The sequence below is a fragment of the Paramisgurnus dabryanus genome, chromosome 3, assembly GCF_030506205.2.
Source record: "Paramisgurnus dabryanus chromosome 3, PD_genome_1.1, whole genome shotgun sequence".
Lineage (NCBI taxonomy): Eukaryota > Metazoa > Chordata > Actinopteri > Cypriniformes > Cobitidae > Paramisgurnus > Paramisgurnus dabryanus.
This window is the reverse complement of record NC_133339.1, coordinates 39,330,552-39,344,459: the sequence shown is the minus strand read 5'-3', so window position 1 is coordinate 39,344,459 and position 13,908 is coordinate 39,330,552. Positions and strand designations below refer to the sequence as shown.

General features: G+C 34.0%; 1 protein-coding gene across 1 annotated transcript in view; it reads left to right on the top strand.

Moving 5' to 3' along the window:
• Positions 1-13,908, top strand: part of gmip (GEM interacting protein) — a 29,105-nt gene that overhangs the window by 515 nt on the left and 14,682 nt on the right. The window contains exons 2-4 of the mRNA XM_065263182.2: positions 8,206-8,293; positions 8,387-8,474; positions 8,559-8,622. Coding sequence (XP_065119254.1) covers positions 8,206-8,293; positions 8,387-8,474; positions 8,559-8,622 — 240 coding nt within the window. The remainder of the gene's footprint in view (positions 1-8,205; positions 8,294-8,386; positions 8,475-8,558; positions 8,623-13,908) is intronic.

Here is a 13,908-nt window from a genome sequence, read left to right as displayed (position 1 = left end):
TTTCCTTTGTGCTGCAATTTGACAAATGTACAAATCCAGTATATCTGAAGGTGTCTTTACATGTGTCAAACAATAACACAAATGGTCATTTAAAATATTGAGGACTGCAGTGTTTGCTATTATTTTTGCACTGTCATTATATTAATTTTTTTTTAAACATATCATGCATGTGTCGTAGGGCCCTCACCACCTTTATTGTTTTAGGAAAGCAATTTATTTAATACATTTTTCGCTCTCTTTATTAAAATACAAAGAGAAAAGACAGGAAATGTGCACACAATTTTCAGAACAAAATGGCATCTTCAGGTAAAAGTCAGTATTTAGTTTGACCTCACTTGGCACTAAACACATTTTGAACTCTTTTGAGAAGACTGAAGTCATTAGATAAGAATTAGAAATAATGATACGTTTAAAAGAAACAACAGTAGCTTTGTCAAGCCAACATAATTAGTATGTCATTTCATTTAGGTTAAGGATAGTTCGCACGTTCCTGCCATATTGCTCAAGTGTAAGGGGAGAACTGTAAATAAATTGCTGTAGTTATGCAGCTGTTTGCCATACTGTAAAAACAAATCCGTAGAAATTACAGTCTTATTGCAGCTGGGTTGCCGGTAACTTACCGTAGATTCAAATTTATGTTATTTATTTATTTATTGCAACATTTTGTTCAAAGTTAAATGAACATTAAACATTTACAAGTCTTTGTCTTTACAGAGTAAAACTAAAAAAACAGCATCAAGCAAAACATTCTGGGAAACCAAATCTGAAGCAAAATTCTGGTTCCCAGAATGCTTTGCATGAGGCTGTTATTGTATAGTTTTATTCTGTAAAGATAAAGACTTGTTAATATTTAAAATGAATTTAACTTTGAACAAACTCTTGCCAGTAAATAACATAAATTTAAATCTACGGTAAGTTACCGGCAACCCAGCTGCAATAACACTGTAATTTCTATGGATTTTTTTACAGTGCAGTAACTTACTGTAGATTAAAATTTTTGTTATTTACTGGCAATAGTTTGAAGATTAACTTTAAACATGAATGAATGCTTTGCATGAAGCTTTTATTTTAGTTTTATGTTGTAAAAATAAAGATTGAATGTTTAACATTTTAATTAAACTTTGAACAAACCGTTGCCAGAAAATACATACATTTAAACCTACAGTAAGTTACTGGCAAACAGCTGCTAGTAATACGGTAATTTCTACAGACATTTTTAACAGTATTTGCCTTTTTAATACTCAACTTTATTTATAGAGCACTTTCAACATCACAAGTGGGACCAAAGTGCTGTACAGAGAAGGATAAAAGAGAACATTTTAGTAATGTTTTGAATTTTAAAGGGTCCATATTTCGTCGCTAAAAAGCACATACATTTCTTTATTTGGTGTAATACAATGTGTTTGCGTCAAAAAACTCATTATTTTCCACATATCGTAAAACATTTTTAGTACCTCTTTAGCACTGCCCATCTGCAAGAGGTCGTTAAGTTCATCGTTCTAAGAAAGCATGGTGTGAATCTATTGGCCAGCTATCCAATGCGTTGTGATTGGCCAAATAACCTTATTTACGTAAACAGAAATGTGACGCTCCTTACCATGTTTGAAAGATGAGCTCCCAAAGCAACAGTGAAAGCCAGGAGATAATATTGTCTTTAATACGAGCCTGAATCTGACCCAGAAAACACAGATGATTAAGCTGATCGATCAACTTTATCAGCGCGATGTGAGTAGAACTTAAAGGAACAGTATGTAGGATTGTGGTCAAAACTGGTACTGCAATCACACAACTGGTGGCCAGTACACAAAATGACAACATAAACATCAGTTGAGGGCTGCAACTCAAGTATTTGAAATGAAAATGATTTCTTAATGTCTATATCAGGGCAATTTTATGATTAATTGATATACATTTCTTACATACTGTTCCTTTAACAGATTGGTAAGGATACTAAAACATAAAACCATGTCTGCATTTGTGATCGTAGAAACGACAAACAAGCTTTACTCTACACAGCACAAAACATCGTGTTGGAATCGTCTGTTGGAAATTCATTAAATATGAGAACGCAGGCACGTCACAGCTCCAAACTCGCGTTTGAATCGTCAGTAGAAATTTATTAAATAGGAAAACGCAGGCACGTCACAGCTGAAAAGTCGTGTTTGAATCGTCAGTAGAAATTGTATTAAATATGAAAACGCAGGCGTAGGGGTGGGCGATAAACCGGTAGACAAAATTAACCGGTAGAAATTTGTCAACCGGTAGAGATTTTGGACTATCGTTTCTATCGAGGTTACGTGCCCACGTCACGCTCCTGTGCGTGTGGTCGCGAAAACGTAACGTTTGTACACGTATTTAAGCACTGCAGTTTTAAAACAAGTTATTTTAAGCCATTGAAACACAGACAACAGATCTGTATGCGTGCGTTCTTTCTGTGCGTCAGGAGCGGACAAGTCGCGCAACCGCTGCTCTTTCTGTCTGTGAGGAGCGCGCAAGTCGCGCGACCTCTGCTTATTAAGCTCGTGAGCATTTTTCCCGCTTTATTGGCCTTAAATACACATATGCGTCAAAATTCCCGTCTTTGCAAGCATCATCATAAACACGACCAGTAAGGTCTTAAGAGAAAGTAAACAGCTAAAAGAGAAAGCGCATGTGTAACAGTGTATTGGATCCGGACTTTGGTCTTAAAGGGGAAGTTACCTAATTTTGCTCCTGTCTGTCACTCGTGTTAATCAAACAGCATTGAGAAAAAAATCTCTCACTGCTCCTGATTAAATCACTTTTCTACCTTAAATAAAAATATATATAGGCCTATACATACATGCATAATTATTTATTATCATTCTTATTGACTGTGTATCTTCAGAGAGCTTGAGTTTTGTTTGTTTTTATCTTCTTTCTATGCTTGTATATGTTTTTTGTGAGAATTATGAACATTTCTATGGTATTAAAGATTTAAACCTTATTAAAACATAAAAAACTCTACCGTGATACATATCGTTATCATGATATAAAATTAATCCTATCGTGATAGAAGATTTTGGTCATATCGCCCACCCCTACGCAGGCGTGTTACAGCTGAAAAGTCGCGTTTGAATCGTCAGTAGGAAATTTTTTAAATATGAAAACACAGGTGCGTCACAGTTCAAAACTCACATTTGAATCGTCAGAAATTCATTACATTTGAGAACATCGGCTGAACCAGAGTTTAGTTGCAAAGTTGGAATTGCTCCACTTTTTAGATGAAGCCTTTGTGTACATCCAGCCTTGTAACTCCTCCGTTGCCTTTCAGGAACATTTTCTTTTCATAAATATATAAACACACAAATATATCAAATGAAAGAACAGACCCTCTGCTTTTATACAAACAAACAAAATGGGGAAAAAAAACATTTTATCCTATCTATATATTTTTTCTATTTATAAACTCTTAAATATGGGTATTTTTTTTTCAAAAATACAAAATGGAATAATTGCATTTTTGTGAAGGAATTTTGTAAGAGATCAGATTCAGAACGATTATCAAAACATACACGCAGTGTAAAATTATTAAATAATTTTTTGCTTAAATTTTTTTATAAATTGGGTAAATTTATAATATTTTGGAAATATCCATCTAGTTGATAATCGCGGTATTACAGATAACCCTGAAAACTCATCAGGAACACGTTTTTCATGCAAATGTTTTACTCCATTGGAAGACCAAACAAAGTAGTAGCCTTTCGCAATGAAACACACAGCGTCTGCACGACGTGGAGGAAACAATAGCGTCTGGGCTTGCAGGGTATGCACGTGCAAATGGGCCCGGGCCAGTAGGGGGCCCAGCCCTAGGCCCGCCCCAGTTTTTAATAAATAATTTTTTTCAATTTAATTTTTATTTGTGGCCGCAATAAATATATTTTTGTATGCATATCATGTGTAGTGATATCTTATTTCTCCATAAAGTCTAATTTCTCCGTCATTTCTTGTTTGCGTTTATTATTTTTTTGCACTCCGCGGCCGCCGTAGACTACTACGCCATAATTTTTTTACAAACACAGTGTGAGAGGTTACTATAGCGGCTATCTACATGAACATTAAGGATGGACAAATATAAACATAAAAGTGGGGCCTTAAAGAGAAAAGAGAAGGCGGAGAAGTTAGTCACGAGTCAAAAACTACCCAAAACATTTAGTTTTTATTTATTTAAATCTACCCTTTAAAGTAAAAAAGTAAAGTAAAAATATTTGACTACCTTACTAAAAGTATATGTTGTTAACAGACCTGCGCACCACAGTTGGGGGGGGGGCTTTGGCTTAAGGGGGCCCGTAATTTTTTTTGCATATGGGCCCGCGACTGACTTGTTACGCCACTGATAATACTACAGCGCGATTGAAACTTATACCCTCTATCTGTGCTTGTACATAAGGGCTGTGTTATGAAAATGTTCAAACCAGTATGACGTCTAACTGCATGGGCATGTTGAACGAGTCGTTTTAGGTAGGCGTGGATGAGGCTTCACTTTTAAAAAGATCTTTCTATTTGAAAATTTTTAATTTTTGCAACTTTACAGATCTTTTATGTGCACAGACATCATTTAACACTCTAAAAACAAAGCAAAACATGAAATTGGGTCATATCACTCCTTTAATAACGAGACTGGCACAGTGCTGTATATGCATACGTGGTTTAATTCTCTAAAATGTTTTAAATAAAAATGGCAATACTGTAAATACATGCAACCAAAGATGTAACTTGATTAATATACTTTATGAATGCCGTTTTGCTTCTCATTTAAACCGTATTACAAAATCAAGTCATTCAACAGTATCGTTTTGCAGTAAGTATTGTTAGGGCATTTAAAACATCCTACATAACAACTAACAGCAGGTCAGTCAGTTCTTGAGATATGAGTTTGAGTTCTGCAGGAAATTTTCAGAAAGTGAAATTGAGAAATCTGCCTGCGTCTCCTGTGTCATTCACACAGTCATGACCGCTTCTTTTAATCATAAACAGGTCCGCATTGTCCCTGTAGCAGAGCATGTTACAAAACCGATACAGGATGCGGTTGACCTAAATGAAGCATGTGTCACACAGAAAAAGAGAAAGAGGGAGACCGACATTGGCACGTTTTTTGTAAAGTGCCACTTTGTGCATTCAGAACTGAATGTAAAACAGTACATATTTGGATAATTTACTGCACCTGACACATATGGGGCTTCATACAAGACATGCTATAACAACTGAATGCTATTATTAGGTCATACATCTAAAATTGCATTAATTTTCCCTTTCTAGTATTTTTGCATAATTATGCTTGTGCATGCTAATAAAATTCCTCTTGTTGTTTGTTTGTTTGTTTGTTTCCTTCACGTACTGTGGCATTAATCATGTGACTTCCTGTTCTGATATCAAATGCACATGGTGTTATTAGTTGTTTTGACACTTTTTTTAGTGTATGACTATGCCCTGCCCCTATGAAGATTAAGATGGAAACCACAAAACACTACGATTATTGGTAATACTATAAAGTCAAAAGTTACAATATGGGATTTCTCTTTCAGACAGTGTAAAAAGCATTTAGACTATATCTGTCATTTTGTTCAACTTTTTTAAGAGTCAAGGGTTCGAACCAATATAAAAAATTAGCTGTAGTTATGCAGCGGTTTTCCACTACCTTACTGTAGATTTAAATGTATGTGATGGCAACAGTTTGTTCAAAGTTAAATGAACATGAAACATTAACAAGAATTTATCTTTACAGAATAAAACCACAAAATAACAGCCTTATGCAAAGCATTCTGGAAACCAGAAATTCTCATCAAATTTTTTTCTGTTTTTTTTTTTTCTTCAGATTTTGGTTCCCAGAATGCTTTGCATGAGACTGTTATTTTAGTTTTATTCTGTTAAGATAAAGACTTGTTAATGTTTAATGTTCATTTAACCCTTGTGCATTGTTCAAATTGACTACCCTTTCGTGTTGTTCGTGGATGAGAAAACATCCACTAAATTAAACAGTTGTAGAAATGTATCAGATTTATTGTAATTATTATTATTTTTTGCATAAATCTGTTAATCCACCTCAGTACTGATCAGAACTACCAAATCTTTATAAAAACTCCATGATTTTAACTCTTTAATTACCAAGTTAATAAGTGATGTCACTGATTTGTAGGAAAAAAACACATAAAGCGGTTACTATATATGCATAACGTTAGCGGGATTTTATAAAATAAAACACAAATAAGCTGAAATTATATTAGTACAAATATTACTCTTCCGCCAAACAAAGTAGTTCCTCAGAATGTGACTGAAACAGAGTGCAGTTCCCAAGCATCAAAGACGCAGCAAAGACACAATGAAAATATGATTTAAGACTGTGGTGTTTACTTTTATAAATCAACATTCATCTAAATTATACATTAACATTTATATTGTGCAACTGTTGAAGTGATGATCAAATATGCTTGGAAGCATGCTGAACTCTTTCCCCATCAGCGTTTTTTTTTAAGTTGCCCCCCAGTTTTAGTTTAATGCCTTACAAAAAAAATTTCTTTTTTAAATAAACATAAAATATCAATTGAAAGAACAGACCATCCGTTTTCAAACAACAACAAAAAAACGTTTTATAAAAAGCCATTTTATCATGGCTTAGTACGCGTTTCAACCAATCAGAATGAAGAACCAGAATTGCCCGTTTTATAACATGCATTTTTGATTGTTGGTGGTTTTTACTTTTTCAAAGAGGTAAAATTAGTCATTTTTACTGTTGATCACCATGTGGCGCACACAAACCCACAAGAAATTAAGCTCTGTTTTTGCACAGGCCTACTAAAGGGTTAATGGTGCCACATGGTGATCAACAGTAAAAATTCCACATTTTACTTCTTTGCAAAAGGAAAAACCACCAACAATCAAGAATGCATGATTGATAATAAGGTGTCATGGCTCTGCATTCAGAAAATGTGGTTATAATGGAAGTCAATGGTGCAAAAAAGCCACTAACAATAAATGAGGGAGAAACAAAAATCTGATGCTGCACACAAACTAAAAATGCATCAAAGCCAATGTTTTTACTAATCTTTGACATGCCCTAGACTGTGAAAAAGGTAAAAACTGCAACTGAACTGGGCAATTAAAGAGTTAAAATCATGGAATTTTTGTAAATATTTGGTAGTTTTGAAAAGTACTTAAGTTGATTAACAGATTTATGCCAAAAATTTGAAAAAATATTTATTAGATAAATTTTTAGAGCCGTTTAATTTAGTGGATGCTTTTATCAGCGAACAACACAAAAGGGTAGTAAATTTGCCCATGGTGTATTGTTGAGTTTGTAAAAATAATTCAAAGCATTTTCTCAAAATATTTGTCAATATAAGATTTGTCACCAAAAATCATTCCATTTGCTGAAACACAGAGAAAGTTGTGGCCAAATTAAGACAAAAAAAAAAATCGTAGTGGATGAAAACATCCGTAAGTGTTAACTTTGATCAAATTGTTGCCTGTAAATAACATACATTTAAATCTACAGTAAGATACTGGCAAACAGCTGGCAGTAGTACTTTAATTTATACAGATTTTTTATTTATTTAATTTTTATACAGTGTCGCTTTTTTATTGTTGCATTGTTTTAAAACCGCTTTACATTACAGTAATAAAGAAAATAGGGAAATTGTTTACACTGTAAAAAAATTGCTGTAATTATGCAGCTGGTTGCCAGTAACTTACTGTAAAAGATAAAGACTGAAAATGTTTTATGTTAATTTAACTTTGAATAAACTGTTGTCCGTAAATAACATAAATGTAAAATCGACAGTAAGTTACTGGCAGCTAGTTGCCAGTAATGCTGTAATTTCTACAGATTTTTTTAACAGTTACGTATAGAATATAATACATGGTAGTGTTGTTAATATTATTGTCCACATAAAAAAGATTGTCTACTAAAGACTTTGGGTTGAAACAACCTGCATTATAGGTCGCATTACAGCCCTATGGGTTGGGTTCGTCTCTTTTTGACTCAATGCTGGGTGGTGTAGAGTATTTGACTGATATTTTTATGAACCAATTTATTGTTAAATCATTTAGTCATCTAACCAAAGTCATTTTAAAAGGCACATGCATGTTGCTTATTAGTATCATGTTATAGTATTGTAACATAAACAGTTTATAAAAATTGATCTGAACTAAATTCAAAATCAAATGCTTTTCAATCACCTCTCGTTTCAGATGGCTGTGCCCGATCTTCAGAAACAAAGCGCTACAGTGAGATAATACGTGATTTTGACGCCAGCGTGAACATGTCACTAGCATGCTCGTATGTCAACTCGGTCACTCTGAAAATATTTTAATCAGCTGTTGTTGTTATGAAAGCCATTTTAATATCATTGCATGTGTTTTTATTCATAAGGACTGTGGATGAGCTCGACCCGGACTCTTTGTCTTTAACAGACATCTCCGCAGATACCACGCTGAATGCAGACCTGGATGATATTACAGTAAGAAATAATTTGATGAATTATATTTCTCATCGTTCTTGATACCGTTTATGGTGTAAAATGTAAAAACTGTGTTTTTCCCAGGGTGAAGATGAGTGCACCGTAAAGATTTGCCGTGAAGACGAAGAGAAGAATGAAGGGACAAATGGTAACTGTCTACAAGAAACTTGTCTATGTGTATGGCTGTGCACGCCGGCCACTAATAGATGAAAAATGGGTCATGGGGTAATAAGTGAAAAAAATGAAAATAGCATCAGTGAGGTTCATAATGGTGGAGATTTAAAGAGGTCATGGTGCATCTCATACTTTTACAATTGATGCTAGTCAATCAGAATGCCTGTTATATTTGGATATACTGTAGATGATGTGAGATAAACAGATGAAAAAAACAAAAATGAGTGAACCATAATACCACGACATTAAATCTCTCCTCTTCAACCTGCACTGTTTCTGTGTTATTAACCACATGGACTAATTGCTTCTAACTAACAAGATTAACGCTGGACAGGAGGGCAGATTAAACTCGCGGACACCTGCTGTTTGTCCCAGTGCTCTGTCTCTTAGATATCTCAAAAAAGAGATATGTTAGAAATACTGAAGGTGCTTGTATTTCAAATTGTTTTGGGTATAGACGGTTTCAGCAGGAACAACGTAAACCAGCGCCTTTTGTGGTCAACACGTGACTTCCGGTAAACTCCGCTAAGAATAAATAACAACAATGTCCTTTTAAAGTAGTTTATTTATACACTGTCAAAAATAAAGGTACAAAAGCTGTCACTGGGGCAGTACCCTTTAAAAAGGTCCTAATATGTACCATTAAATGCGCTTTTTAGGTACCAGTTTGGGATCTCTGAAATACCAATGTGTACCTTTGAAGTACTAATATGTACTCTTTGGGTACAAATTTGTACCGTTTTGAAAGGGTACTGTCGCAGTGACAGCTTTTGTACCTTTATTTCTGAAAGTGTATAACAAGTAAAATAAACAACACGTAGATAACCTAGATAACCATAACATTTCTTATTTTGACAAGGTAAAAAAACTGAAACCGGAAGTAAAAATCTGACCAGACGCGTAATCACGTCACCCCATGTGCGTCCGATGAAACCGTCTATAGAGAGAGATGAATAAACCGAGAAAGCAATTTTCAAATTTTAATCTTTAATAAAAATACGAGAAACTTAAACAGAGTTGTCGAAAAATATGTGATCTTTTTTCTTAAAAAAAAAAAAAGGTGATCTATACTATGGTGATCATCTTATGTGCTGTGTCTGTCTGTCATCTGTCTGAACTGTTTACTTGCTGTGATTAAGGATTAAACTAACACTCAAAGTTCAACTAAAGCATCCTCACAGTTACCTTTTTAACTATCACTTGCTATTAAAACACACCGCATTTATTTCCTCTGATTTCCTTAAAGGAATATTCCATTTTCTTAAAAGAAAAATCCAGATAATTTACTCACCACCATGTCATCCAAAATGTTGATGTCTTTCTTTGTTCAGTCGAGAAGAAATTATGTTTTTTGAGGAAAACATTGCAGGATTTTTCTCATTGTAATGGACTTTAATAGAGCCCAACATTTAATACTTAACTCAACACTTAACAGTTTTTTTCAACGGAGTTTCAAAGGACTATAAACGATCCCAAACGAGGCACAATGGTCTTATCTAGCAAAACGATTGTCATTTTTGACAAGAGAAATAAAAAATATGCACTTTTAAACCACAACTTCTTGTCTAGGTCTGGTCCAGCGTGACCTAACGTAAATGCGTAGTGACGTAGGGAGGTCACGTGTTACATATATAAAACACACATTTGTGGACCACTGTAAACAATAAACTGACATAAAGACATTAATTAGTATCAGTTGACATACAACAACGTAGGAACGGTCCTCTTTCAAGATGCTTGTAAACACGGGCGGAGTTTCGCGTTCGTCCTCTGTCACCTCTTGACGTCACGATCTATTACGTGAGGTCACGCTGGCGCATCACGACCGGATCTAGACGAGAAGTTGTGGTTTAAAAGTGTATATTTGTTATTTTTATTGTCAAAAATGACAATCGTTTCACTAGATAAGACCCTTATGCCTCGTTTGGGATCATTTAGAGTCTTTTGAAACTCCGTTGAAAAAAACTGTTAAGTGTTGAGTTAAGTATTAAATGTTGGGCTCTATTAAAGTCCATTAAAATGAGAAAAATACTGCAATGTTTTCCTCAAAAAACATAATTTCTTCTCGACTGAACAAAGGAAGACATCAATATTTTGGATGACATGGTGGTGAGTAAATTATCTGGATTTTTTTTTAGAAAATTGACTATTCCTTTAAGTATCGTCACTTTATTTGTATGGCATTTATAATCTCCCTTCTTAGCCCTGTTTTTAAGCCTCACTCTGTGCAGTCTGGGTATAATTCACCAAATGGACTGATTAAAGACACACATGTCATAAGTTTACTGAAGAAGTCAGGATTTTTTCTAAGAATGGTCAGGATTATATTCCAGCAAACAATTTATTGTTCCCAAACAAAATTGAAACCAAAATGTACCAAACGTCCTAATATGTACCATTTAGGTAGATATGTGGTAACACTTTACAATAAGGTCTCATTTGTTAACATTAGTTAATGTATTGTCTAACATGAACTAAGGATATAACTAACTGTGTTGGTTAATATTTGTTAACGTTAGTTCATGGTTTGTTTATGTTAGTTCACAGTGCATTAACTAATGTTAACATGATTTGAATAATGTATTAGTAAATGTTTCAATTAACATTAACAAAGAAAAAAAAATGCTTTATAACTTCTTTAACTCTGTGGACCCTGTACCGGGTCCAGAATTATCTTATTTTGACTTAATATAAAATATTCCTTTAATTTTTAATGGTCTGTCATGGACCCAGTACCACATATGAGATACTGTTTGAAAGCTTAGACTCTCTACTTTCTGCAGATATGCATCACTTTGACATATCTTTTTCTGTAAGAAAGTAATTTACAATTAATTTACACCATCACCCCCCCGATATTTTTTAATATCTTTTAATATTCATATATTTCATGTTTTTCAAGTATGACAAACATGGGCAAGTCTTATATCAAATGAAAGCTCTCAGTCTCAGGAATAAGTCTGCAGTGTTATTTTTGTCCTATTATCATCACCTATCTAACAATCATCGAATGAATAATGAGGTAAAAAATTGTCTTTTGTAAACATATGGGAAACTTGAGTGTGGACTGCCTCAGATAGCACATATAGCCACAAATGATACACCATCTTTTCTTTTAGGTCCTACTCTAAACAATGAGTCCATTCACAGCATTTTCTTTGGTTGTGTGCATAATTAATCCCTTGCTATTTATTATATGTGCAAAACAAAAAATTAATATTTATATGAAAAATGTATTTTCGCACACTTCAGTAAAATGAGAATAACTTTTGAATGCGACATGCTAAAGAGTTCATTCTTTTTTTGGGTGTTTACTGTCTGCTGCTGGTAACAACCAGAACTGTCTGCAGTCTGCTAGATCACCCAGAACCAGAGTTATACACTATCAAAGATAGGATTTACAACATAAAAAAAGAAAATTTGGTGTTTTAGCATATGAAAAACCACATAAATAACACTATTTGTCACAAACAGCAGCTTTTTATGTAACTTCAAAGGGATTTTTGCAAAATGATATAAATATATTGCATTTATTCCACTGTATGTGGTTATGGGAGCACTTCAAATGTTTTTAGGCAGAAATTGTATACAAAAAGCGTATTAGTCCTAATGTCCCAGTAAATAACTTTTGCATTTATTATGATAGAGAAAAAAATCATTTTTCCTCTGTAAGCTGGCAATTGCTGGAATCAAACAAAACTGTCTGGAGGTTTCGTTACCACTCAGGGCCAGAGTTATACACTTTTAAATACAGACTTTAGAAAAAAAAACATCAAAAAGCGCCTATTTATTTTTGTGCTTATTAGAGAACTGACAACACATACAACCATGTTTAGCACTTTTAACAGTGTTTTATGTAATTTCAAAGGGTTTCCTGTAAAATGATACCAAACTTTTGTATGTGCACCTCTGCATGTGGGTATGGGAAGCTTTTGAAATTGGGTAGGCCAAATCCAGGCGAAAATCCCCAAAATAGCCTCAGAGTGTAAGAAGATAAGTGCAGTTCATTATTAGTTCATCTTAACTACTGTAGTAAACTAATGTTAACTAATGAACCTTATTGTAAAGTGTTACCAGATATGTATACATTTGGTACCATAAGTACCTCTGCTTTCCAATCCTGGTCCTCACAGAGAGTTTTAGATGTAACTTTATTTAACACACCTGATTTAACTCATCAGCCTCCTTCCCGAATGGTTAACATGTCTCCCTAACAAGCTGATGAGTTAAATAAGGAGACATCTAAAACATTTTGGGAGGGGGTATTCGAGGACCAGAATTGGGAAACACTGATCTACTCTTTAGGTGTAAAAGAGTATGGGTAGCGCCGTGGTGATGTCTAGGGACCATTTTTTCATCTATCTCATGCAAGGAAATGTTAAAATCAGAAGAAAATTATTTAAAGTTACATTTTGCAATAGACTATTTTAAGATTGGTTGCATTATGGAATGTAGCTTAATCCCCCTCACCAAAAAAATTATTTTTCCCATAAATGTAATTTTGAACAAAAATCGTATTACTGTATTCAATAATAATTTTTTTTTTTACTATAATTATTTATTTGATGAGATTCAGATATTGTGTGTACAATGGTGTTAAGAAAATCAATAAAAGTGACATTCGTGTAGTCATGAGGTCAGCTGAGTTTATCCACACCGCTATACACGGGCAATATACGGCCCGGGGCCAGATCCGGCCCGCATAGTGCTTCAATCCGGCCCCCGTAATGCGCTCGCAATTCTGATAAAACTGTCATGGTTGGTTGTCAATACAAAATAAAATATAACATAAAATAAAAAAGAAATAATAATAATAAATCATCTTCTCATGTCTTGTGTGTTCGTATGGTGTGTGTGTGTTATAATTGTTTGCACGTTGGCATATTGCTGTAGTATTAATGACAGTTGAACAATAGGAAATAATTCCTTGAAGGTAAATCCAGTTATTGTAATGTTAGAGTAGCCTAGGTCAGACAGGCCTAACAAAAATAAATATCAGGCCTTGAAATAGGCTGACAAAGTCAAAGTAACTGTAGATTAACCATATACATATTTGCATTGAATTAATTTTTACAATTTAATCATGTAACTTGCGATTTTCCCAAGTGTGGCCCCCGCTTACTTTGCCAAAGTAACTGTGGCCCTCCCCTGCTTTATGTATTATCAGATTTAATCATACATTTGTATATTGACTATAGTATAGTATATGCATTTAAGATAATATAGTGTTTAAATGAGCAATATAATGAGTAATACATCA